Source organism: Artibeus jamaicensis, unplaced genomic scaffold (assembly GCF_021234435.1).
Source record: "Artibeus jamaicensis isolate MK-2021 breed Jamaican fruit bat unplaced genomic scaffold, CSHL_Jam_final contig_3174, whole genome shotgun sequence".
Classification (NCBI taxonomy): Eukaryota; Metazoa; Chordata; class Mammalia; order Chiroptera; family Phyllostomidae; genus Artibeus; species Artibeus jamaicensis.
Window position 1 is genome coordinate 2,631,601 of NW_026521738.1, and position 27,953 is coordinate 2,659,553.

Consider the following 27,953-nt stretch of genomic DNA (forward strand, 5'->3'; position numbering starts at 1 on the left):
TTAAAAAAAAAAACAGGTTTCTCATTAAACTTTGTTTTAATGGGTCTCAAACTTCTGTGACAGATTTTTGGTCAAGTGTTTCATTAAAAAGTACTGATTTTAAAAACTAATAACTTAAAAACTGCCACACACATACATACAGAAACGAATGGTCCACAAAATATTCTCCTTTCCTTATGAAGGTTTTATGATGCATTGTAATAATTACCCAGTCTTCTACTATTGAGATAAACAGTTCTGACACACAGTTCTCACCCACTAGGACTGGGGCAACCTGTATTGGGGATAATATTCATGTAGCCTTTCAGGTTTTCTGGGCAGACTTGGTGACTTTGCCAGTTCCAGCTGCCTTCTTTTCTACTGCTTTGATGAAACCCACAGTAACTGTCTGTCTCACAACATGAACAGCAAAACAGCAACACGCACGGGCTTGCCAGGAACCATTTCAATGGTGGCAGCATCGCCAGATTTCAAAATCTTTGACTCATCTCTCAGCTTTTTCCCAGAATGATGATCAACCTTCTCCTCAGCTCAGCAAATTTGGAAGCAATGTGAGCTGTGTGACAATCCAGCACAGGTGCACATCCAGCACTGATTCAGCCTGGCTGGATCAGGAAAATCACCTGAGCTGTGAAGTGTGCTGCTTCCACTGGTGGGTCATTTTTGCTGTCGGTAGTCACACTGCCACAACAAACACCTTTGTCAGACATGTTCATGACACCGAAGCCCCATTGTCCCCAGGAAGAACTTCACTCTAAGTTTTGTGGTGCATTTCAGTAGACTTTATTTCAGTTGTAACATTGACTAGAGCAAAGGTCACTACCATGTTTGGTTTGAGAACACCAGTGTCCACTTGGCCCACAGGGACAGTATTAATACCACCAATTTTGTACACATCCTGGAGGGGTGGGTGGACACAGGGGCTTGTCAATTGGACAAGCTGGTGGTAGGATGCAGTCCAGAGTGTCAAGCAGTGGGGTTCCACTGGCATTGTCATCTTTATGGGTGACTTTCCATCTCTTGTCTCCAGCATGTGTTGTTACCATTCAAACCATAATTGGCACAGATGCTGCTGTAGTCAGGCTGGTAGCCAATTTTCTTAATGTAGGTGCTGACTTCTTTAACAGTTTCTTCGTATCTAAAAACTTCTAGTTAAAGCCCCCCCCCCCCCCCCCCCCACAACCCCAACCAACCCCCCCCCCCCCCCCCCACCCACAAAAATATTCCCACCCAAACCCAGAAGGCCCCCACCAAAAAAAAAATTTTAAAAAAAAAAAACCCCCAGTAGGGGCGGTTTAAAAAAAGATGGGATCCATTTTGTTAATACCAATAATTAATGTTTCACACCCAGCGTGTAAGCCAGAAGGGCATGCTCATGGGTCTGCCCATTCTTGGAGATCCCTGCTTCAAATTTACTAACAACAATCAGGATAGCACAGTCAGCAATTAGAAGCAACATTCAGGATAGCACAGTCAGCCTGAGATATGCTTGTAATCATGCTTTTGATAGTCTCTGGGGCATCAGTGATGGTCACATAATAATTGCTGGTCTCAAATTTCCATAGGGAGATATCAATGTTGATACCGCTGAGCTCGTGTTTAGCTTTCAGTTTATCCGAGACTCAAGCATACTTGAAGGAGCCCTTCTCCATCTCAGCATCTTCCTCAATTTTTTTTGGTGATTCTTTTGTCAGTCCCACCCCATTTGTAGATCAGATGGCCAGTAGTGGTAGATTTGCTGCCACCTGTGCCCAATGATGACAATGTTGATATGAATCTTTTCCTTTCCCATTTTGGCTTTGATTTAGTAGTGGTTTTCACCACACCTGTGTTTCTGGTGGCAAACCTGTTGCATAAAGGTTTCAACATTTCTTTTATCTAACTTATTGTCCTTCCACCTATACTGTTCTTCATGTTCATGTACTGATTTTTTAAAAAAGATTTTATTTACCTTTAGAGAGAGGGGAAGGGAGAGAAACATCGATGTGAGAGAGAAACATCAACGGGTTGCCTCTTGCACAGGCCCTGACTGGGGATGGAACCTGCAGCCCAGGCATGTGCCCTGACCTGGAGTCGAACCGGTAACCTATCACTTTGTGGTAAAATGCCCAACCAACTGAGCCTAACCAATCAGGACCACATACTAATTTTTATTTTCTTTTTGGCTGGGTGGGTAGGGTATTTTAATTCTGTAAATGGGATCATATAATACCCATCACTCAGCCATCCATTTTCTCACCTAACAGTACTAGGACGACAGTTACAGGTCCTACATTCTCTTTAATGCTTGCACAGTGTTTCACGGTATGTACGGGTACACTACTTTTTCCACTCCCTTCACCTTGGACCAGCCCATTCTAGGTCGCCCTCATTTTTCCTTTCACGTAGCGTCATTTACCCATTCATCTCGTACCCAACAATCCCCAGAACATAGTGATCACTCAGTATTTGGAGCTCCACAGGCGGAGCTCCACTGTTTTAGACATCGATTAGCTGGGTGCATTCTTTGAGAGGGAACGATTAAAGGGACACAACAGGATCCTAGTGAAGAAATAAGGGGGTTCAGTCGAATAGATGGGAAAGAGGAGAGCTGGGTGAGCTTCCTTTGGTGCTTTTGGTGTCTCCCCGAAGCAGGGTAAGTTTGGAGAGGGCAAGCAGGCTTGGCGAATCAAGTGCGTCAAAGTTCTGCGCTTCTGGAGGGATGCGGGGACCTAGAGTGGACCTAGGGTGCCTAGGGAGCTGGCAAGGGGCGGACCTGGGCGGTGCCGAGAGGTGGCGAGGCTGGCTGGGGGCTACGCCGGTAGGGGGCGGGGCGGACGGAGCACGCAGTCGTGCAGTAGCGGGCGAGCAGGGCAGTCGAGCACCCCAGGTCTCCCGAGTGCTGCATTCTAGGAGTTATGAGTCGTGCAGTCGGGGAGCTGGTCTCTTTGCTTCTGGTCCTGTGGCTGCTGCTGTGCAGCTGGGTGTGCCCCGGGAGCACTGAGCTGCGGGCCCCACCGGATAAGATCGGTAGGTGACAGTGGAGAGGCGCGGAGGGAGGTGCAGGAGCGCGCCCTGCTCCTGGCGGCCGCTGCGAAGGGCACCAGGCCCGGCAGCCGCGATGTGGGACGGCCCAAGCCCTTTGTTCAGGTTTCGATCTTCCCGGTTTGCGTCCCCATGCGGCTGGTGGTGCCCCAGGGGCCGTGCCTTCCTGGGCGTGGAGACGTGCCCACTTGAGGAATGGGCTGCAGAAGGGGGACCCAGGCGGGCGGCTTCCAAGCGTCCCTGCAGTCCCTGTCTCGGAAGTCTGGTGGTAGGGGGAGACCGAGCCTCCTTTCACCGCCTTGCTTTGCTGCATCTTTGGGAGGCCAGTCTTCTGGTTTGTCTCGAAGCTACAGGCCGCTTACGCCCTGCTGATGACAGACACACGCGGGCTCAGCACGTCGAGCAGTTGAAAACAAGCCGATCCCATTGCTTTCCCTCCATAGGGTGGAACCCACCTTTCCCTCTCCGCTTTGCTGCCGTGGGCCTGCCCTCAGAGGCTCCTGGCTTGCAGATTGCCTGCCTAAGATTACTACTGCACAGCTGAAATAATCCACTCTCTTCCTAGTTTCAGTCTTTTTTTCCCTTCCTGTTTGTTTTGTTTTGCTTTGTTTCTTACTCCCTTTAAAACTGTTCTTTAGGATCATTAACCTGTCTGCATTAATGAAACAACAAATCTAGGCAAAATGGCGGCCACTTCATTGAAAATGCTGCTGGGGAGACTCACCTCCTCAGTTCCCAGGAGTTGGGCACAAAGAAGGTTGTGCAGGCTCATTGATGCCTCCACAAAGAACTGTGAGAATCTTTGGGCATCTGGCAAAAACCAAGAAAAACCTAATTAATGTCAATTTGTAAGTTAATTTACTGCCACTTTTGTCTGGAGGCAATGTTTGTGTCCAGATTCACAGTTCTGTCTTCACAGCTACTGTCACTGGCCTACCCCATGAAGGCTTCCCTGAATAGTGGACAATATTTTTAAGTAACTTCTGCTATTGCTTAATGGCTTTTCAAAAACAGTAAAACCCACAAAGCTGATAAGAAGGAAACAAACTGTTCTTTTTTTCCCCCCTCCATAGCGATAATTGGAGCTGGAATTGGTGGCACTTCAGCAGCCTATTATCTGAGGCAGAAATTTGGGAAAGATGTGAAGATAGATGTTTATGAAAGAGGAGAGGTGGGGGGCCGTCTGGCCACCCTGAGTATGCAGGGGCAAGAATATGAAGCAGGAGGTTCTGTCATCCATCCTTTAAATCTGCACATGAAGCGTTTTGTCAAGGACCTGGGTATGTAATTTGGTCTTAGAGCTATGCAGCTTTCTGTGTGACCATCCATAATATTTTTATCATATAGGGAACTGAAACTTTTCCACTCTATTAATTGTCTTTTAAAGACAAGTTGGTAAGACTAGTTTCCTTACTTTCGTTCTAGAAGTTGGTACTGCCTTAGTTAGGAGGCACTCTCCTGTAATGGGACACTAGTTATCAGTATCTTCAGTTATCTGGAATTACAGCCATGGGTTTGGGGTGGGGTGGGGATGGTTGCTGTTGTCAGTTCTTCAACCTGTGGGTTTCTGTTGAACCAAAGAATGGTCTGAGTTAGCAGAAACCTAGTGTGCTCATTTTTTAGCTGGGGAAATGAGGCCCGGAGGCTTGAAATATTTGGCTTAAAGTTACACGACTATGGCTACAGCATGTGTTTAGAAGCTGGGACATCCGACTACTTCCCTACCAGCAGAGGAGCTGGGCAGCTTGTGAGGGAAATCTGGCAGGCCTGTGCAGGCCTTTTTCACAAAAAATATTCAGTAATTGGGGGCTGGGATGGGAGAAACAGACAAAAAACTGTACTTGAAAAATTAAATAAAATTAAAAAAAGAAAGAAAAAAAAGAATATTCAGTAACATAGGCCTTCTTCCAGTTATCTGAAATATCCAGTTGTGTAAAACAGTATTTGCATAGGAGTAGAGTGCCTCCTTTTCTTTGGCTGCCTTCCATATTTGCTGTGGATGCTTCCTGAGCTTCTGTTTTCTCCATGAGGGCAAGTGTATGCCAGGAGCAGTTTACACTGCAAAGATTCATCTCTGGCACTTCTCCTTTTCAGTTGAATTCAGTTGGTACTCTGCTTTTGCCTTTGACTTTTTAGTAACTTCAGACTAAACATAGCCGATCTAATTTTGATTTTATATATATATATATATATATATATATATATAATATATAATATGATCATCTGACCCATCTTTTAGAGAAGCTACTTTTGGACAGTGTAGTGAGTGTCTAGTGTATTGTATCACTATTCTAAAAATAGAACTTCTTTAATATGTCTCCTGAGAGCTGGGGGAAGCCTGGAGTTCACTCACTTCAGAGTGTCCCCGATAGCTTCAGATTACTTACTTTCATTTGATCAGCACAGGAATCATGGACTTAGCTACCTTTCTCTGTTTTTGCAGGTCTATCTACTATTCAGAGTTCTGGAGGCCTAGTAGGGGTCTCTAATGGAGAGAGTCTGGTGTTTGAGGAGAGCAGCTGGCTTATAATTAACATAATTAAACTAATTTGGCAGTATGGATTTCAGCCCCTTCGATTGCATATGTGGGTAGAAGATATATTTGACAAATTTATGAGGTAATTTTCTCTCCTTTTATTTAACCTAAGACTTTTTAGGTAGATGATCTTTAAGAATTATAGTTTCTTAGAAGAGTTCTCTACCTAAATACAAGTTGTATTTGTTAGGCAAAATGTCCTGTATAAAATATGCAGGCCATTTAGCCCATTGGAAATTGAAAGAGTAGTTTATATTTTGCTTCTGAAAATGTATTTTGCAAATGCTTGTTTAGTGTTGCTAGACACTCTTAAATGATCTCCAAATATTAACTTCTTGAATTCTCATGACAGCTCTCTCGGTAGGTACTATTTATTAACTTCTTTTTACAGGTGTGTAAAGTGGAGGCCTGGAGAAGTTCCTAGTGTGCAAGTATATCCACCTATTAAGTGGCAGAGCCAGAGTTCCTACTCAGGCAGGCTGACTCTAGAGTCCTCACTGTTAATCTCTGCACTCTGCTGGTATTGTGTATCAGAGGAGCGAGGTCATTTGCCCAAGAGCTTGCAGACAGGATAAGAAAAATGAGCTTTAATTCTGACATGATCTTTTAGTGAGCCAGTAACCTGAGTTGCAGTATCAGTTTTATGCCCAAAGAATTTTTAAAAATATTTTATTTATTTATTTTTAGAGAGGGGAAGGGAAGGAGAAAGAGGGGAAGGGAAGGAGAAAGAAAGGAAGAGAAACATCAATGTGTGGTTGCCTCTCACATGTCCCTTACTGGGGACCTGGCCCACAACCTAGGCTTGTGCCCTGACTGGGAATCGAACAGGCAACCCCTTGGTTTGCAAGCCCATGCTCAATCCACTCAGCTACACCAGCCAGGGCTGTGAACTAAGACTTTAAATTAAGATATTAAACTCTGGCATTGTCCTGGGCAGTGACAATACAAGTACCTCTTTTTCTTTATGTTTTTCAAAATTGACTGTGTGTATGAATGTGCACTGCTTTGGTAATTAGGAACAATCACATAAAATAACCAGTCCTAATTTGGAAAATGCAACCTGCTTTTAAAAAAGATTTTATTTATTTTCAGAGAGAGGGGAAGAGAGGGAGAAAGAGAGGGACAGAAACATCGATGTGTGAGAGAAACGTCAGTTGGTTGCCTCTTGCACACTCCCAAGAGGGACCTGGCCTGCAATCCAGGCATGTGCCCTGACTTTCAGTGACCTTTCAGTTCACAGGCTGGCACCTAATCCACTGAGCCACACTTCTTTTTAATTTATTTTTAATTTTTACCTTCTGATTATAGAGGGAGAGGGCAAGAGAGAGAGAGACAGACAGACATTGATTTGTTCCACTTATTTATGCATTCACTGGTTGCTTCTTGTATGTGCTCTGACGGGATGGAACTTCAAGTTTGGCATTTGGGGATGATGCTCTAACCAACTGAGCTACCTGGTCAGGACAGGTTTATTATTTTAGATGCTGCAGATAATTCAACTTGTAAATGCTGGTATTTCGTTACTATGATTGTTCTAACATAAAGGTAAAATTACATGTCATATGTGCCTGTTATGTGCTAAGCAATATTCCAGGTCCTGAGGATGTGTAACCTAGAACAATAAACCAGTAACTAAGAAGATATACAGAGGTGCAGGGACCTGGGGTAGCAGATGGGAGGTGGGAGGGTAGAGAATGGGATGGGGCAGGAATGCCACTGTGAGTGGTGCAGGAGGAGGAGGAGGAGGAGGAGGAGAGAGAGGCATCACATAGGTGTGCATGCATGGGACAAGATGGCCAGAGACGCAGCAGCACCCTGAGCTGTCAGGCATTCTGCTGCCACGACAGGGCCCACTGGGTGGTAGGAGCTGTGCCTGGGTGGCCCACAGGCCCATAGGCCCGCAGGGGCAAAGCCACTATAGCTGAGCAAGATCAGCTGGCTTGATGGGGTGGGGTCCTGCGGTAGAAGCTCCTGAAGCGGATCCTTGCTGCTCGACCTGACCTTATGCATGCCTGCAAGTGGCGTGGAATCCTGTCAAGGTGACCTCGAGGTGCTGGCAGCCACGTTTGGACCCGGTAACTTATAAGCTTAAAATTAAAGTTGATCGATGATGGTTCTTAACAAATACAGCCCTTTATTTGAGATAAACTGTTTTGAAGGCCGAGACTCTGGAGTTCTGTATTTGAGAATAAAGAAAGTCTTTGCGAGAGTCTGTATTTTATATGGCAAAAATGTGAATCTTGAGACTGAATTTCTAAAGGGCCTGTGCAAGGTAATGGATGTTGGTGGAAGCATTTACACCCAGTCAGCTTGAAGAGTCTCATATGGACCCTACCTCTGAGAAATCAAGATTGCAGTCCACCGTGGGCATTAGAGGAAAATGGATTAATACCAGAGTACTGTGGTAATGTACAACCAAGACAGGGTTCTCTCTTTTTTAAAAAATGTTTTATTTATTTGACTTCTAGTCAAGATGGAGGCATAGATAAACAAGCTTTGCCTCCTTGAACAACTACAGGAAAAATTATGACTGTAAAACAAACATCACCCAAAATCAAACTGTATGGAAGTCCGACAATCAGGATTTAAAGAAGCCACATTCATCCCGATGGGTAGAAGGGGTGGAGATGCAGAGAGGCGGAGGGGCAAGGAGATGTGGAAGGGGTGGTCCTACCTCCACATGTGGTGGATAAAAATCAGGAAGGATACCTCAGGAGTGAGGGATCCCAGCCCCAGGCCAGACCACCCAGTCCAGGGTTCCAGTGCCAGGAAGATAAGTCCCCATAACTTCTGGCTATAAAAACCAGTGGGGGTTGGGATGGTGGAAGAAACTGTGGGATTCTTAGGGGACTCCTCTTAAAGAACTCACCTTATGCCACTGGTGCACTTAGGACTTTCAGTCCCTTGCAGATTTAGCACCAGGGCAACAGCTGGAAGGGCACCAGTGGCATATGGGAAGAAATTGAAGTGACAAGCATCAGGGCAAGTGCTGGGAGACAGCTTCCTCCTGGGCAAAAGTCCAGAGGTTAGGCAGTGGCATTGTCCCCTCATTAAGCCCTCACCCATTCAGAGTAACAGAACAGTGACACAGGTCGCCCTGTTCTGATGATTACCTAAAGCTCTGCTCCATCCAACTTACAGGTGTGCTTTTCTACATTAGGCCATGCTACTAAGACAAGGAGTCAAAGCAGCTGTGCCTAACTAACAGAAACACACACAGGGAGGCTGCCAAAATGAAGACAAAGAAATATGGCCCAAATGAAATAACAACAAAACTCCAGAAAAAGAACTAAACGAAATGGAGATAAGCAACCTATTACATGCAGAGTTCAAAACATTGGTTATCAGGATGCTCAAGGAACTAATTGGGTACTTTAACAGCATAAGAAAAAAAAAAAACCCCAGTCAGAAATGAAGGTTACACTAAGTGAAATTTTTAAAAAATCTACAGGGAACCAACAGTGAAGTAGATGAAGCTGAGACTCAAATCAATGATTTGGAACATAAGGAAGAAAAAAGCATTCAATCAGAACAGCAAGAAGAAAAAAAGAATGAAAAAAATGAGGATAGAATAAGGAGCCTCTGGGATATCTTCAAACTTACCAACATTCCAATAGTAGGGATGCCAGAAGAGGAAGAGCAAGAAATTAAAAACTTATGAAAGAAAACATCCTTAATTTGATGAAGGACATAGACATGCAAGTCCAGGAAGCACAGAGAACCCCAAACAAGGTGGATGCACAGAGGCACATTTAAGACACATCATGATTAAAATGCCAAAGCTTAAAGATAAAGTGAGAATCTTAAAAGCACCAAGAGAAATGCAGGTAGTTAACTACTGAGGAGTTCCCATAAGACTCTCAGCTGATTTCTCAAAAGAAGGTTTGCAGGCTAGAGGAGACTGGCAAGAAGTATTCAAAGTGATGAAAAGCAAGGACCTACAACCTAGATAACTCTATCCAGTAAAGGTATTATTTAGAATTGAAGGGCAGATAAAGTGCTTCCCAAACAGGGTAAAACTAAAGGAGTTCATCATCACCAAGCCATTATTATATGAAATGTTAAAGGGAATTATCTAAGAAAAAGAAGAAGATCAAAACTATGAACATTAAAATGGCAGTAAATTCACAACTATCAACAATTGAATCTAAAAAAAACAAAGTAAACAAGCAGAACAGAAACAGAATCATAGATTTGGAGGGTTATCGGTTTGGTGGAGGGGAGCGTGGGGAAAAGGTGCAGGGAATAAGAAGTACAAATTAGTAGGTATAAAATAGAAGGGGATGTTAAGAACATTATAGGAAATGAAGTAGCCAGAGAACTTATATGAATGACCCATGGGTATGAACTAAGTGAGGGATAGCTGGAGGGTATGGAGATACTGAGTAGAGGGAGCAAAGGGGGGAAATTGGGACAACTGTAATAGCATAATTAGTAACATATATTTTTAAAAGATTTTACTTATTTTTAGAGAGGGGGGAAGGGAAGGAGAAAGAGGGGGAGAAACATCCATCACTTGCCTCTCCTACATGTTCTCACCAGGGCTGAACCTGGAACTTGGGCACGTTCCCTGAATAGGAATCAAACCCTGAACCTTTCGGTCGAGGCCCAACCAACTGAGCTACACCAGTCAGGGCAAGACAGGGTTCTTTTAACATGGATTTTATGAAATGAATGAAGACAATAGGTTTCTTACCTAACAAATGGACAGTGGAAGTGACTTTCTAAAGACTTTCTGTATCATTAAAAGAAGTCCATTTTTGACATTTGGAGATGAAAGATGACACGTTAACAGATGAGAGTCTGTGTGCCTGGAATTTTTTTTTCCAGTTTGATTTGTATGAATATAACCTTGTTCAGTGTTAACTCCAATAAAATTTCTAACACTTTTTAAAAATTTCTTGATACTAGAGAGGGAGAGACAGATAGACAGACATTGATTTGTTGTTCCATGTATTTATGCTTCATTGGTTGCTTCTTGTATGTACTCTGATCTGGATTGAACAGCAGCATTGGCATATCCTGATAGCCCTCTAAACCAACTGAGCTACCTGCCCAGGGCAAAACTTCTAACATTTAAAGGCAAAAAAAAAAAAAAAAAGCTCTGGCTGGATAGCTCAGTTGGTTGGAGTGTTATCCCTGTATACCATGAGGTTGTGGGTTTGATTCCTGGTCAGGCCACATACCTAGGTTGTGGCTTTGAGCCCTGGGTTTGATCTCTGGTTGAGGTAAGAACGGGAAGCAACCCACTGATGTTCTCTCCTTCTCTCCATTTCTCTGTCTCTCTCCCTACCTTCCTCTCTCTCTAAAATCAATAAACATATCCTTAGGTAAGGATTAAAAAAGAAAAGACTATACAGAATTTGTGTCGAATGGTCAGTCACTGTTTAAGGAAGGTGGGTGGCATGTTGCTGCACACTCAGCAGGAAAATCCAGTTCCAGTGGCATCAGACGCAGTGCCATCTGTATGTATTGTTTTCTTTTGCTACCTGGCCAGGGCCATGCCTCATTTTCTTACCTCTGGCTTGCTTGCCATGTAGAGAATTGCCCTTTGAAAAATTAAAAAGTCACTTTTGAAGTGAATTTAGGGTATTGCAGAACTGTCAAAAGGACCCAGAGAGGGGACATATAGATTATACTATTTAGAAAAAAAGATTTTATTTATGTATTTTTAGGGAGGGGGAAGAAAGGGAGAAAGAGAGGGATAGAAACATCGAGGTGAGAGAGAAACATTGATCAGTTGCCTCTTGGACATGTCCCAACTGGGGACTGAACCTGTGACCCAGACATGTGCCCTGACCAGCAACTGAGAACCAGTGATCTTTTGATTTGCTGGACGTTGACTAACCATCTGAGCCATACTGCTCAGGTCTAGATTATACTATTTTTATTTTTATTTAAAAAAACAATTCTCAAATGTATGTTTTCCTGATGGACTAATCCTTATTATTATAAAATGCCCTGTTTTGTCTATAGTAACAATTTTTTAATTTTTAAAAATTTACTTACTGATTTGAAGAGAGAGAGGAAAGGGGAGAGAGAGAGATTGATTATTGTTTTTCCTCTAACTTTATGCCTTAACTGGTTGTTGGTTGGTTGATTCTTATACATTCCCTGACAGGGTATTGAACCTGCAACTTTTTGGTGTATGGGACAATGCTCCAACCAACTGAGCCACACTGGCCAGTGCTAAAATGTGTGATTTAAAAAAAAATGTCAGAAAAAATTTCAGGACTTTATTTAGTAAGCAGCAGTAAGCAAGTTTTTTTTTTTTTTTAATAAAAGATATTATAGGGTTTCTGGGAGATTGATTAAAAGGAACTAGAAGCTGGTAGATCAGTTACTCATTTTAGTAGTTCGAATATAAATTCCAACTCAAGATCAGGAAAAGGAGAGTGAAGTAACCAGAGATACATCAGAAAGATGGCTAAGGTTTCCTTCTTGGGTGGGAGAAGCAGAAAGAAGTGAAAATATTTGTTTGAAACTGAATGAACTGAAGATGATGTATGGGGTGTTAGGTGTGACTTGTTATTTTTGTTTGGGATAGAGACTGGGTGGAGAGGCTCAAGCCTGATGAAAAGATAAAGTTACAATTTTAGTCCTGGATGGTATCGTCCAGTGGGTTGAGTGCTGGCCTGAGAACCAAAAAGTTGCTGGTAATTCCTGGTCAGGGCACATACCTGGATTACAGGTTTGGTCCCTGATTGAGGTGCCTCTAAGAGGCAAGCGATCGATGTTTGTTTCACACATTGATGTTTCTCTCCCTCTCTTTCTCTATCCCTTCCCTTCTCTTTAAAAAGTAAATAAAATCTTTTAAAAAAAGTTTTAATTTTAGACATGTCTGTGTGACTGGTAGATGAATGTGAATAAGATGTACCCAAATCTTTAAAGGTTTCCTCGTGACCATATTAATACAGAAGAGTGTATACAAAGGACAGTAAACTTCCAGTGGAAGTTTATGTGTGGAGGGAGAGGGAGGGCCAAAAGCTTTTGGGGTACCTGGAGAAAATGGTGGCTGAGGTGTCTCACATGACAAGTAGGAACTCATCAGAAAGAAACATGAAAGTCAGGTCGAGTCATATGATGCTATTTCCCTTCTTTATGCATCCCCTTACTGCTATCTTGTTTGGTTTTTAATGGACATTTCTTTTTCTCAAAAGGATCTACCGCTACCAGTCTCATGATTATGCCTTCAGTAGTGTAGAAAACTTACTACACTCTCTAGGAGGGGACGACTTCCTTGGAATATTTAACCAAACACTTCTTGAAACCTTGCAGAAAGCAGGCTTCTCTGAGAAATTCCTCGATGAAATGGTTGCTCCCATCAACAGGGTCAATTATGGCCAAGGCACAAACCTCAATGGCTTTGTAGGTAAGCCAAGGCTTGGAACAGTTTTACAGTTGGTTCACAGAGGGGCTTACCTGTGACTGTTACATGTTATGGTGACTCCTGACCTAAGCCATGGGTCGGAGAAGACTGCCTTTCTCTGTGAAACCTCAGACATTTTTGGCAAAATTGCGTAAATGTAAATGTGCATTTTTATGGGAGAGCATCCTTAGCTTTCATTGGTTGAGTGGTTCTCAACTGTGTGTGGAGACATGTGGAGCAGAACTCACCCAGTTGGGGAGGGAGAGTGGTTGGAGGGTCTCTTACAGAGTTAGAATTAAAACACTTCTTTTTTTTCCTGCTGCTGACAGGGGCAGTGTCACTAGCTTGTACTGATTCTGGCCTTTGGGCTGTAGAAGGTGGCAATAAACTTGTTTGCTCAGGGCTCCTTCAGGCTTCCAAAAGCAACCTTATATCTGGCTCAGTAATGTCCATAGAGGAGAAAACAAGGACCAAGCAGACTGGTGAGCTTGAATTTCTATTTTATTTGTTCCTGATTTCCCCTGTAGAAAATAATTGCTCAGGGGGAAAAACCTCTCTTCTGCCATTTCTCACTCCAAATGATGGAATTTTATATTGTATGTTTTGTGCCATGTAGAAATATATTCCGAAAGGTACTCAAGTACAGTGGCATGACTCCTTGGATTTAAAAAATCTCATTCTCAAAAGTAAAAGTTCCTCATTTTGTATTTATTAACAAGGTATTTTTTTAAGTAGAAAATTGGCTTCAATTTGGATGGTTATCTTAAAAGGTAAATTATGTTTCTTTTTTTTTTAAGAGAGAGAGAAATATTGATTCTTCCATTTATTTATTGATTGCATCTTGTATGTGCCCTGACTGGGGATCAAACTCACAACCTTGGTGTGTCAGGCTGATGCTCTGACCAACTGAGCTACCCAGCCAGGGCTTAAAGTCTTTAATTCTTTAGGATTAGAAACTATTTTAAAAGTATAGAATTATTTTTAGGAGGTATAAAATACAGTATGTTAGAAACACTAAAGAAGTGTATGCTTCCTTATTTCCTCTAGGAAACCCCACAAAGATGTATGAAATTGTCTATCAAAGTGGATCTGGGACCCATTCAGACTTCTATGACATCGTCATGGTGGCCACTCCATTGAGTCAAAAAATGTCCAATATTACTTTTCTCAACTTTGATCCTCCAATTGAGGAATTCAATCAATACTACCAACATATAGTGACAACTTTAATTAAGGGAAAGTTGAATTCAACTGTTTTTAGCTCTAGAGCCTTAGATAAATTTGATCTCCATGCCATCTTGATCACTGGTAGTTCAGATTTGTTTATTAACAGCATTGGAATTGTGTCCCCTGTAAAAGATAATAATGATCCTCAACCATCAACAGATGGAGCATATGTCTGGAAGATCTTTTCCCAGAAAACTCTTACCAAAGAGCAAATTTTAAAGCTCTTTTTGTCCCATGAGTATGCTGTAAAGCAGCAGTGGCTTGCATATCCCTACTATAAGCCTCCAGAGAAAAGCCCCCCCATCATACTCCATGATCGACTTTACTACCTGAATGGCATAGAGCGCGCAGCAAGTGCCATGGAAATGAGTGCCATTGCAGCCCACAATGCTGCTCTCCTTGCCTATCACCGCTGGAACGGGCACACGCACATGATTGACCAGGAGGACTTATACGAGAAACTGAAAACTGAACTATGAGACAACACTTTCATTCCCGGCAAACCCCGCTCCTAGTTCCAAATGGAATATCACTGACAAAGAAGAACACAATCTGAGCAGACATTTTGAATCACATATTTTGCCACTGTCACTGTTTAACGAGAGTAATCCCAGTGAGTCAGGAGAAAATACAAGGTCTAATTAAGTGTGAAGGTGTAACTATTGCATTTATGCCATGTCCAAAGCTTCTTTTCTTCCCTTTTTTTTTTTTTTTTAACTTTGAGAGTATGTTTATTAAATCTGGGGACAGTGAAACAAAAGAAGGGCTTAGGGTCTTAGGGTAGAAGTACAACAGAGGAGGTGCTGTTTTGGCTCTCTGGAACCAAAGGTTTCCAAAGTTACAGGAAAGAAGTGAGCCCCAGCGGTGCTGCTGTTAGCCCACTGTGACAATGACAGGAGTGAGCCAAGGTCAGGCAGCTCTTAGCTCACCAAAAAGTCAGAGACCAGGGTCCTTGGAAATGGGTTTAGTGGGTTAGCCTGAGATGAGCTGTGGCTGCCCACTGCTCCTTTGGCTGCAAGTCTCCTGGGGACTTTTAGACTTTAGGAGAGGGAAGAAGGGCATTGGTGTGCTCCAGAGAGCCTGCTCCAAAATTTAACTCTTAATATCAACAGTATTTTCCAAACTTCTCAGATTGGAAGAATCGTCTGGAACTTGTAAAACATACAGAATTCCCTACCTCTTCTGGAGATTTTGATTCAGTAGGTCTAGAGGTTAGGCCCTGGATTTTGAACAAAACTTTAGAGCATTTTAAGCTGAATACTTGAACTTAAAACACATACCTTTTAGTTGGGGATAAGCTCATCTGCGCTTCACAGCTAAATGTGATCTTTAGTCACAGAGTGAAATCTACTATGGGAGCTGGTATCTCATTTTCAAAGTAAAGGTGCCCATGACTGAAGCCTTAACTTTTAGAATGTTCTTTTGATTGCTTGTCTTTTTTTTAGGGGTGAAATTCCTAAGTCTGAGTAGTACAACCTTAAGATGTCATACAGCAATCTCCAGTAAAATGAAAAGCAAATACAGGCTATTGATGGAAGAAATTGGCATTCTATTATCAAATCCTCACCTATGAAGCTCTTACAAATATGGGGGGGATGGATTCCCCCCAACTCGCCATGAGACTCTGATTTAATGGATTGAGGATAGGACCTTACCATCATAGCTTTTTAAAATTCCTAACCTACATTAAGAAGCACTGATTTGGGTGTCTAAAATGTCTCCAAAGGGTTTTTAGTGCCTTAAAAGCCCCAAGAAATCCAACCCATTGTCAAAGTTTCCTTTTGTGAAGAATCACTGATAGTGTAACAGCAGAAGCAACCTAGATTATTCCAGAGTAGTTGACATGATATACAGAATGACATGATACTTGATCAAAACCAGTATATGCACAAAGCATTAAATACTTAAGCTACTGTACCATTTTGAGTGAGAAACTGCTGACATCTTAAGAGGGTAGCTGACCTTGGCTGGACTCTGAAATCACCTGTAGGCCTTTAAAGCTACTCAAGTGATTCTAATATGCAGCCAAACTTGAAAACTTACATCTACTGTACAAAAATCATGAATGTCCTCAGTCACTGGTAGGGACAGAACAAGAGCTTGTGAATTCAACTACCTGCAACCAAGTTAACATGTATCGCTAAAAATATTTAGTTTGTCAAATGGTCAGCTTTTTTCTAATTTTATTTTTAAAAAATGTTTTGTGGTTTTAATGAAGACAGCATGTAGAGAATGTATATGCTAGATTGGTAAATGCTAATGAAGTAGTTTAATTTCTGTCACCTGTAGACTTAGTTTGCAATGGGATATATTTTTACTTGTAAGAACACCAATTTAAAGTGTTGCCATTATATAAAACCTACTCTTGTTTTCCAACAGGATATCTGAAATTGCTTCCGCAAAGAGCAAAACAGGTTATCAATATATCAGGCAGTAGTTTTAATGCAATTAACAGTACTAAAGTTCTTAAAAAATTGGATGAAAAAGTACTGTCAGAGCTTGCTTATTCATCTTTCTACACAAAAGTGGTAAAAATGATGCAGGGGCAGAATGCAAGGCTGCAGTTCTAATTTGTGCACGCTTTGGACTCACCTGGAGGGCCTAAAGTATTGCTGGGCCTCACTCCCAGAACTTCTCGAAGTTTGGAATGGTATATCAAAGTCTGCATTTCTATTAAGGTCCTAGGTGATATTGCTGGTCTAGGAACCACAGTGGAGACCATTTCTATAATTCAGCTCTATGTGGTTGCAAAAAACCAAGCCTATCAAGTTCACTGCAGATTTAAAATGTACTGGAATAAAAAAATGGGTTAAAGTGAAAGTTGGGATAATAAAAATGTACTGGATTTCACACCGACTCTTATGTTTAAGTTGGTTTGATCTGTTTTTTTGCTGTACACATTTTAGATACATACAAACCATCCTCTATGTTGTTTTATAAGTGCCTTACTCACTTGTGTGTATCCCATTCTCTAGTTTTAAAATGACTCAAATAACTTTGTAGGCTTTCTACTAGATCAAAAACTGCAGACCTAAGCATTTGCTTGGTAGGTTTCTTAAGGTTTATGATAACCATGTGTAAAGCATATTTCATCAGTTTTACAAAAACTGATGAACTAGAATTTCTGAGCTAGATTAAGTATTAGGGGCAGCATTATTATTACTTTTCCACCTCAGAGGAACAATACACTAGAATATTTTTCTTTGGATTCTATTTCTACTCTTGTGTTAAAAATATTATCCCACTTATGTTCAAAATAAACAGCAACTTCACTGCTTCCTGTTTTCTGATGTACTCTACTTGGAATGCAGATGTACTTGGAAAAGCCGGATATTAAAATTACTACAAGAGTTTTGAAAATCAGAGTTAATGTTACAAAAGAAACCCACTCAGGCTTTCAGATTCTTTATCTCTTTGTTCAAGTGTTTTACATTTAATACATTTTTCTGTATTAATGCATAAAAACATTTTAAAAAATTAGTCCTAACCAGGAATGAATTTTTTTATGTAAGAAAAAAATTAGAGACTTCCGCCAAGATGGAGGCATAGCTGGAGATGCTGTGCTTCCTCACACAAACAAGTTTAGAGACAACTAAATAATAGCAACAGAAAACAGAGCCAGAACACAGAAAATTGAACTTTTCGGAAGTCTGATAACAACAAATTCTTCAGCCTGACCGGTAAGAGGGGCGAAACCAGCAGCTGGCAGAGCAGGGTAGCACAGGAAAACTCGGTCAGACGGACTCAGGCATGTGGAATGCAGGCGCAGGGTTGGACCTGGTGGGCAACTCAGCGAGGGACCACAGGGAAACAGAGAGGGAGCAGGGCTGCGGGCTGACTGTGGTCGAGCATTCGTGTGTGGATAGACAAGCGGGGGAGTGGGTGATTGGACGAGAGCCAGCAGTCCCAGTGGCAAGCGGAGGTGGAGGGCGCCGCCATTTCCCTGCTCTGACCCCACCTCCACATAGAGTGTCACAACCCAGCGACCTGGGAGTCCAAGGCTCCGCTCCTCAGACTTAACGGGCGCAAACAGACCAAAAATGGCTCAAGAAGATCTCAAAGCCCCAGAGCCTATAAATCTAAGTGATGAAGAAATAGCCAAACTCTCAGATGCAGTTTAAAACACTGGTGATCAGGATCCTCACAGAACTGGTTGATTATAGCCACAAATTAGACAAACATATGAAGGCGAAACTAATTGAAATGAATGGAATTGCACAGGAAGCCAACAGCAATAAAAAGGAAACTGGGACTCAAATCAATGGAGTGGACCAGAAGAAAGCAAATAATGGCCAAACAGAAAAGAGTGAAGAAGCAAGAATTCAAAAAAATGAGGAGAGTCTTAGGAACCTCCAGGACATCTTTAAATACTCCAACATCTGAATTATAGGGGTACCAGAAGGGGGAAAGGAACAGCCACCAGTGGAAAACTTATTTGAACAAATAATAAAGGAGAATTTCCCCAATCTGGCAAAGGGAAATAGACTTCCAGGAAATCCAGGAAGCTCAGAGAGTCCCAAAGAAGTTGGACCCAAGAAGAAACACACCAAGGCACATCATAATTACATTAGCCAAGATGAAAATGAAGGAGAGAATCCTAGAAGCATCAAGAGATAAGGGGACAGTCACCTACAAAGGAGTCCCCATCAGACTGTCAGCGGATTTCTCATGAGACCTTACAGGCAAAAAGGGGCTGGAAAGAGGTATTCCAAGTCATGAAATCCAAAGACTTACAACCAAGACTGCTCTACCCAGCAAAACTTTCATTTAGAATGGAAGGGCAGATAAAGTGCTTCTCAGATAAGATCAAATTCAAGGAGTTCATCATCACCAAGCCCTTATTATATGAAATGTTAAAGGGACTTATCTAAGGAAAAGAAGTTTAAAAAACATGAACAGTGAAAGGACAACAAACTCAGTTATTAACAACCACACCTAAAACAAAAGCAAACTAAAAGGACAGCTAGATCAGGAGTGGAAACATAGAAATGAAGATCTCAAGGAGGGTTAGCAACAGGGGAGTGGGAAGAGGAGAAGGGGGGAGAAGGTACAGAAAATAAGTAGCATAGATGGTAGGTAGAAAATAGATAGGGGGGCAAGAATAGTATGGGAAATACAGAATCTACAGAACTTGAGACACATGGTCATAAACTAAGGGGGGGGTAATGGTGGTGAAGGGAGGTAGGGTGGAGGGGAATAGAACAATTGTAACAGCATCATCAATAAAAAAATAAATTAAAAAAAAAAAGAAAAAAATTAGAGCTAATATCTTATTTTTTAAGTTCAGCACATGTGAGAAAGCATTTTTTGACCAATACAAAAATTTATTTAACAAAGTTCAATGTGAAAATGTATAAGACTCAACTTTTATATTGTAGTAAATAAAACAGGAGATATGAAGAGGGAATGCGGAAGCAGTTGGTTTCTCTGGTGCACATGGCCATTTTTATACTCGTTCCAAGGCTTCTAACATGATGATACTATTGCCTCGTATTACCTAAGAAAGAGAAAAGTAACTTAGAAAGACTACACATCATTTAACAGATTTATAAATCACGATTAAAGAATTTTCACCACCCCTAAACTGGTAGCTCTGTGGGTTGGGCATTGTCCTGCAAACCAAAAGGTCGCTGGTTCGATTCCCAGTCAGGGCACATGCCTGGGTTGCAGGCCAGATCCCTGGTTGGGGGTGGGGGTGACAGGCAACTGACTGATGTTTCTCTCCCTCTCTTTCTCCCTCCCTTCCTCTCTAAAAATAAATAGATAAAAATCTTAAAAAACAAGATGTCAGTTCAAGCTAAATAACTCAAGTCTCAAAGGCTAACAACTACCCTTTTGAGATACCAAGTCTCCAATGACTCATTTCACTGCCTTGACTGCAGGACTCAAAATAACACGACCATCATTGCCCCTAGGAATCCATAAATAGGAAAAATAGGTACAACAGAGTATGCACATTTATGGGGTAGGATCATACAGGGAACAAACCAGAATAAAAGCTGCAAAAAGTAGGCTTTATGAAGATGGCATTTTAGATGGGTTTTGAAAATTGGGTAGAATATTGACAGGGAAATTATCTGGAGGATAAAAAAGAATCTAATTTGCAATAAAAGGTTATGAGGGAAATACGAAACAAAGATAGTTAGCATCCAATCTTAGAAGGCCTGCAACACCAACCATAAAAGTGGAGGGGATAATGAAGCCAACAATGAGCCAGTGAAAGTTTCAGAGTGGGAATGACCACTGTTCTGGCACTGGCAGTAGACCTTTGAACAAAACAGGACTCCAGGGCCCTGCCCCCACCACGCTTTTAACTTCCCAGTCATTCCCTGAGGGGCACTGGTTCTAGGACCCCCTTCAGATATCAAAATCCATGGATGCTCAAGTCCCTTATGTAATGATGCATAGAGCTGGCCTGCCACATCCATGGATTCCCAACCATAGATAGAAAATAGTTTTTAACCCATGGCTCAACATGTAGATGCAAAACCCAGGGACACTGGGTATTTACTGAAATAAACCCACATATAGGTGGACTTGCACAGCTTAAATCCATGTTGTTCAAGAAGAGAGGCTGGCAGAGAGTTTACAGGCCCTAGGACTAGCATGGTGTCTGACACAGCCCTTCCACAAATGAAGATAAGCCAGGATTCTTAAGAAAGCACGGCCAATATGCCTGGTAACTGAGGTGAAGAGGGACAGAAACATTAAGACAAACTGAGGGCGGGGGTGGGGGGAGAGGAAGGTCACCCTGGCTGGTGTAGCTCAGTGGATTGAGCGTGGGCCTGTGAAGCAGAGGATCACGGTTTGATTCCCAGTCAGGGCACATGCCTGGATTGCAGGCCAGTTCCCAGCAGGGGACCCATGAGAGGCAACCATACATTGATATTCTCTCCCTCTCTCTTTCCCTTCCCCTCTAAAGATAAGTAAATAAAAATCTTGAAACAAAAAACAAACAAACTGGAAGGGGTCTGTGAATACAGGGTTTGGCAAAAGTAGGTTTACAGTTGTGAGTACACAAAACACTGAATTTATCTTTGTATTATTATTTATTATATTACTTTCCATATGAACAACTGTAAACCCACATTTGTCCCACCCTGTATAAAAAGCCCCTGGTGTACTGCAGATCATAATGCAATCACAGACCAGGTCAAACAGAAGCTCAAGGAGAATGTACTTCCAAAGAAGGTTGATTTACATGAAACTTGGGGAAAAGTCTTATATCTAGACACTCTAAGCTGTTTTTCTAGTCCTGACCATGGACTTACTTTTCAAAATGGAGTAATAAAAATGTATTTGAAATAAACAGTAACACAAGTATTGGAACAAGTTATTAAAAACAAAATTTCACCCCTCTATTGCCCAAACTTCAAAAAAACACTAAGGCAAAAAATCAAGTTTAACTATTTGGACTTTCATAATGTTGCAGAAGTCTTTATGCTCTATGATTTGCTAAAGCTAAGCTCTTTTAAAAACACAAGACTTTATTCATTTATTTTTAGAAAGGGAAAGGGAGAGAAGCATCAACGTTGTATGAAAGAAGCATCAATCGGCTGCCTCTCGCATGCCTCCAACTGGGGGCCTGGCCCTCAAACTAGGCATGTGCCACGACTGGGACTCAAAACAGCGACCTTTCAATTTGCAGGACAATCCCCAAACTACTAAGCCACACCAGTCAGGGCTCAGTTGTCCTTTTTTAAAAATATATATATTTTATTTATTTATTTATTTATTTTTAGAGAGGGGACAGGAAGGAGAAAGAGTGGGAGGGAAACATCAATGTGTGGTTGCCTGTCATGTGTCCCCCACTGGGAACCTGGCCTGCAACCCAGGCATGTGCCCTGACTGGGAATCAAACCAGCGACCCTTTGCTTCACAGGCCTGTGCTCAATCCACTGAGCTACACCAGCAAGGGTTCAGTTGTCCTTTTTTCCACCTTTTCCAAGAAACTTGGCCTTACCACTTACTGGGTATTGGTATATTGTCCCGTGCTGGGCAAAGAGAGGGATTTAAAGTCTGGGTCTTGCTGGCAAACATAAAAAATTCTTCAGCAGTCATTCCACTATGGACTAATGAATGTAGAATGCTTGCTCCTGTAATTAAGAACTATGTATTTCTGTTTTCTTCCAATGTGAACGGCTATTATCATGACCATCCTTGTAATTTTTACCTAGACTACTTTTATCTTTAAAAACATTGATTTTAGAGAGGAAGTAGGGGAGGGGAGGGAGAGAGAGACACCAATTTGTTGTTTCACTTATTTGTGCATTCACTGGTTGATTCTTTTACGTGCTCTGATCTGACCAAGGAATCAAACCCACAACCTTGGTGTATCAGGACAATGCCCTAACCAACTGAGCTACCCACCTAGGGCTTTTCTTCATTACTTTTAAGTCTGGGTGTGATAAACCAGAAATCTGTAGTAGACCACTCTGCCTAGTTTTAGGAATTATATCTCCTAATTATACCCCTTGTGGCTAAGGGCGAGAGATGACCTCTGGAATGTGAGCCACAGGAGACAAAGCCTGTCTCTGGTAGCAAACGCTGCCTCAAATCCTCTCCCTGCCCCCAGAGCTTGGTTGGAAGTCAATGATGGGTGAGACCCCTCACAGTGAGGGGCAATCTAAGCCAGACTCGATCACTTGGGAGGTCTTCATGGAAGGACTTGGGGGGCTGCAACAAAGAGCAATGGATGCCCCCCCCCCGGCTTTATCAAAGCCCAAGTCCCCATGTTCTCTGGGAGAAGCACCTCCTGGCTCTAATCCTCTTAAGCCTGAATACCTGTTGGGGAGAGGTGCAGCTCCTTGCCTTGCTAGAGCGTGTCTTGGGGAAAATCTGGCATCACAAAGACTTGCGAATAAACCTGTGAAATCTGCTCTGCTAAGAGCACTTTCATTCATATGATAAGGGTCATAAGGGTCCGAGAGGAAATGAGTATGTCTCCCAAAGTTTCTGCAACACTCTTCCCGACAAACACTTGACTCAAACTCTGAAGCCCTCGGATCTCTTTGAAATGTTATCTACTGTTTGATCCTTGCTGCCCTGTATTCCTGTGTATTACAACCCAATAAAAGGCTATGGAGAAAGGCACTCGGGGCCTTTTTCTTCTCAGAGAAACCGGCCGCTGCTGGCTTTTGTCTCCTCTGAGAAACTGACCACAGCCCACTCCTCCCCAAACAGATTCAGCATGTCTCGGCCATATTTATTCATTCACGCGTGTCTGTGGCACCAGGGGGACTTGCGAAGAAGTCACCCCCACAGAAATCTATCTAATCATATAAACAATTAAAAATAAAAGTGTGATCTGTGGGATGGGCAGATCTGCATCAATGGACACTTGTTAGAAATGCAAAATCTCAGGTTCCACTCCATGCCTACTGAATTAGGATCTGCATTTTTACAAGGTCATCTGAGGAGAATTCATATGCATATGCCTTAACCTTCATATACATTACTAATTTAACAACAACAAAAAAACACCACTAGAAAGATTTTGCTTGGGGTAGAATCCAGTTTTCGTTTTTCGGGTAAACAGATGATAGTAAATGCTTTATACCAGCGGTTAATCTTTGCCTTCCATTAGGATCATCTGGGGAACTTGAAAAAACCTTTATGCTACATCCCAAACTAATTTGATTCTAAGATGCAATTAAGATGGAGAACTAGTGCTCTAAAAAAGCCTGTGAGATACTATTATAGAATAAAGTGAAAAAGTAATTTCCAACAGTTATTCCAAGCCCAATGACCTCAGAGGATTCTATATGAGATTCAGATCTAACTTAAAGGTAACTGGGATATCGTCACAGAATGACTGCCAAATGTTAAACTCAAAAATGGAAAGTCTAATCCTGCTTGTAATTTGCCTAACTTCAGTTTAATTTAAGAGTTTGACGAAAGGGAAGTTAACGCTTATTCCAAATGAAAAATGAAATCTCCAAATCTTCACTTACCACCATTCCAATATTGTTCTGTTGCCCACTAGTTGCCATCTCCACACATTCATCTATCACAAGATTCATAAAGGGGTCAAATCCCCGCAAGATTCCTTGGACATGTCTGCCACCATTTAATTTCACTATGGAAAAGGGAAAATAAGTTTTAATAAAACTGGCCATTAACTATCAAGTATTCACTAAAAATTACATGGAGTAAAACCTCCTTACTATACGCCAAGCACTGGGCTAAATACTTTATATTTACTTCCACATTAAACTTACAAGAATCCTGTAATGTAGAATTATCCTTTTGATGAGGGAACTGGAATGTATAAAAGGCTTTTGAATAACTGGTTCAAGGTTATACAGCTACTATGTGGCAGGGCAGGGATTCAAACTGAAGGTTGCTTATCTATCTCTAAAGCCAGGATCTTAACCCATACAAACTTCAAGAACTGTGTAGGTCAGATTTTTAGTCTTGTCTATGTCCTTTGTTTTTAAAAAAGAATAAAGTTTCAAATATCACAAAATGGGAAAATCCTGTTAATTTTGTGACATTGAGAGTAGGCTTATATGGAATTATGAAGTGCCTGAAGTACTGTAAAATTTATTAAACTTCGAAAATTATGCAAATAAAACTATCTCATTAGGATTTTGCTAAATCTGCTTAATGAATGAATGTGAATTAGAGGCTCTGTGTGCTTTGAATGTTTATAGAGTTGCTCCAAACACTATATACTAAGACATATGTAAAAAGCAACTGAATTAAATAAAACTTACATGATAACTTCTTGTCCATAAATCTGAAAAAGCAAAGGAATAAAGATTATATAACTGACAAAAATTTAAGCATAAATATGCACAAAGCTAGGTATATACTCAATTATATAATAATTGTTAGTCAATATAATTTGCTAAAATTGTATCTACACAATAGAAATAATGAAATTTAAAATAGTAAAAACCTTGCACTGCTATAAAGGAAGAGGGAGTGGTATGCCATCTCAGTCTGTATTTAATACAAAGCAATGTATTTTGGGAAGGGGCAAGATAATCAGTAAAAGTGAAATGGGCTTATAATATATATGTATCTTTTTATTGTGGTTAAGTCCTTATTTGTGAGGGGGCAAGCTGCTAAGTAAACTGACTTTTTAAAAAGATTTTTATTTATTTATCTTTAGAGGGGAGGGGAGGGGAGAAGAGAGGGAGAAAAACATCAATGTATGGTTGCCTCTCATGTGTCCCTTGCTGGGAACTGGCCTGCAACCCAGGCACGTGCCCTGATTGGGAATCAAACTGCAATCCTCTGGTTTGCAGGCCTGAGCTCAATCCACTGAGATACACCAGCCAAGGCAGGTTTATAATATATTAATGAACAATATTAAATTGAGTTTTTCCCAGGTAAATTATGAAAACATTCTTGTTCAATACTGACCTAGTTTTCAATGGCTGGATTTTAAAGGAAAAACAAAGATTTGATTACATTTTGGTTATTTCCAAACCAAACAAAATTGTGAAGAAATCAGAAGCTGTAACCAAACCACATCCAATCCAACAGCTATTTTATTACATAAGTATATTTTAGCAAAATAAATGCCTATATCTGAAGCTTTAAACAATTTAAACAAGAAAGGCCCATCTCAGCAGAGCACTATGAAAATATATGGTGTAGTCAACGCAAGTTTTTACCTCTTCCAGTTACAGGCTGGAAAATAAGAAATTTCATTCAATTTTAATGTATAAGATAGTATGGGTGAATTCAGAGATTAGTAAGACTTGGGGCCTGACAGAAGGTATATGGCAAGATACATTTAGAAATAAAACATGTATAAAGTATAAAATCAGCTATTTTAGTAGGATATATTACAGAAACTTTGAAAATGTAACACATATAAGCTTATTTAATCCTTTTGACAACTTTGTAAGTTATTAATAGTGTTACCACAATTTTATAGATGGGAAACTGAGGCTCAGAAAGATCAATTAAGTTGCCCAAAGTTACACGGCAGGTGAGAAAGTTTTTTAGCAAATACAAATGGTTCCATTTGGCTGGAGAAGAGAGCACTCAAATATTAGTGCATGTAATTTGGTACCTGGATTTGATATGGATGAATTTGAATCCCGGGTCAAGTCGACTATATAATGCAGACAGCAATACGTTATTTAAAAAGTCAGTTATTGGCAAGACTACCATGGCAACAACTTTTAAATGCTGGGAGGGAGAATTTGGTTAGGCCAGGGAATCTCAACTTCAGCATACTGACATTTGGGGCCAGATAATTCTTTGTTGTTGAGGGATGTCCAGGGCATTGGAGAATATTTAATTCTCCAATGGTAGAAGCATCCCTGACTTCTACCCACTAGATGCTGGAAGAGCGAGACTCCCTATCCCCTCAGGTAAGAACCACTGAGTTATGCTAAACCAGGAGGTGGGCATAAACGTGTACAAGAAGATGGAATTTGTGAGAAAGTAAAGGAAGAAAAAATTCGAAAGTCATTTTGGCGGCAGAAATAAAAAGATTTCACAATTCATGAATTCTAGAGATGAAAAGAGAAAGATGTTAAAACTAGTTTCATCCTTTGAAATTCTCAAATAATATCTGTTAAGATTCAAAAAGGAAATCTAAGATTACGAGTAATGAATGGTGGTCCTTTTGTTAGATTTATTATCGTTTCATTAGTTTCTGAGGAATCTAGAGGATATTTACAAGATTTAACTGGCTTACCAATAAAAGAATAACTTCCAGATAAACATTTTCATGATAATAATTTCTATTTTTAATGTGAGGCTTATGATTTAGTAATTAAGTCTTTAACAGATCCAACTAAAATATACAGTTTTTGCACAAAAGGTGGCTTTGATACTAATGTGCACTTCAGTGCAAAATTATTAAACGTGAACTTTTCCTTTAAGTCCAACTTCTTTATGGGGTGGTAACAAATTAACTATAGGCAAAGTAGACCAGATGGCTTGCCTCACAAATTGATCCCCGGATGAACTGTGCATCCTCTCTTCTATCCAACTACTACATGCAGAATTCTGGCATTACATGGTATAAACAAGATAGAGAAGTACACACTTAAGAGGCATGGAAATATTGGGCTTTATCTAAAGTAGATAGGGCCTTATCTAAAGTAGATTACTTTGCACTGACCAGGGAAAGAAGTTCTCACAAAGCACTGTTAACAGAGCAAGACATCACACGACATTTAAGTACAACGTTAAGTACAAGAAAGCTAGAAAAAAGAATGGAGTTTCCAACTTAAAGTTCAAAGAAACAGCTAAAAACACACTCTTAAGAATAAGATGGCTTTTGATTTCTATCTCATATATTATCAAACTCTTCCATTTCACCACATTATTAGTTCCTTATGCAGTTAGTCTCCAGTCACCTGATGAAGAACAGGATGCTACGTAATATGGTCAGCAAAGAGGGGCATTCGAGATCTTCAGGCAATGGAAGAGACGTGGGCCGGAGAGCTGCAGCTAGGATAAATGGGCTGAATACAGGAGCCATCGCGGCCTTGCGTAACCATGCCAACTAAGAATAGCTGCGTCTGCGCGGCTTTCAGGCCCGAAAGCGCGGGACCTAAGCTGAGACCTCCGCGGCCTCGTTGAGGAATACGCGCGACAGGGGCACAGACCAGAAATGGAGGGGAATCTAAGGAACTTTAAGCATACAAGGAAGCTCCCACGGCCTTCCAACATACTTACTTTTTTAGCTCGGGAGGGTGAGCTTTGCTCATAGTGTCTATTCAGCGAACTCAACGACACCTCCAAAAGAAGTTCTTCGCCGCTTACGCTCCCCTGGTAAACCCGGAGTTCTGACGTCACCGGTCTCGTTAGCCAATCGATTGT

General features: G+C 41.2%; 2 protein-coding genes across 3 annotated transcripts; one reads left to right on the top strand and one right to left on the bottom strand.

Annotated features, from left to right (window-relative positions):
• The first annotated feature begins 2,813 nt into the window (after positions 1 to 2,813).
• Positions 2,814 to 15,204, top strand: PCYOX1 (prenylcysteine oxidase 1). Of its 2 annotated transcripts, XM_037127256.2 has the most exons (6): positions 2,814 to 3,009; positions 4,098 to 4,304; positions 5,468 to 5,642; positions 12,721 to 12,932; positions 13,259 to 13,411; positions 13,977 to 15,204. In XM_037127256.2, the coding sequence occupies exons 1-6, from the start codon at positions 2,898 to 2,900 to the stop codon at positions 14,633 to 14,635; spliced, it is 1,518 nt and encodes a 505-aa protein (XP_036983151.1). In that variant the 5' UTR covers positions 2,814 to 2,897; the 3' UTR covers positions 14,636 to 15,204. The 2 variants fall into 2 exon arrangements, with proteins under 2 accessions (XP_036983151.1, XP_036983152.1); XM_037127257.2 differs by lacking the exon at positions 4,098 to 4,304.
• A 4,255-nt stretch (positions 15,205 to 19,459) lies between these two features.
• SNRPG (small nuclear ribonucleoprotein polypeptide G) lies at positions 19,460 to 27,918 on the bottom strand. The gene is made up of 4 exons (XM_037127298.2): positions 27,810 to 27,918; positions 24,875 to 24,897; positions 24,110 to 24,234; positions 19,460 to 19,653 (listed from the first exon to the last, which is right to left on the bottom strand). Exons 1-4 carry the CDS (start codon positions 27,839 to 27,841, stop codon positions 19,603 to 19,605), a joined length of 231 nt encoding a protein of 76 aa, XP_036983193.1. The 5' UTR covers positions 27,842 to 27,918; the 3' UTR covers positions 19,460 to 19,602.
• Positions 27,919 to 27,953: the final 35 nt, after the last annotated feature.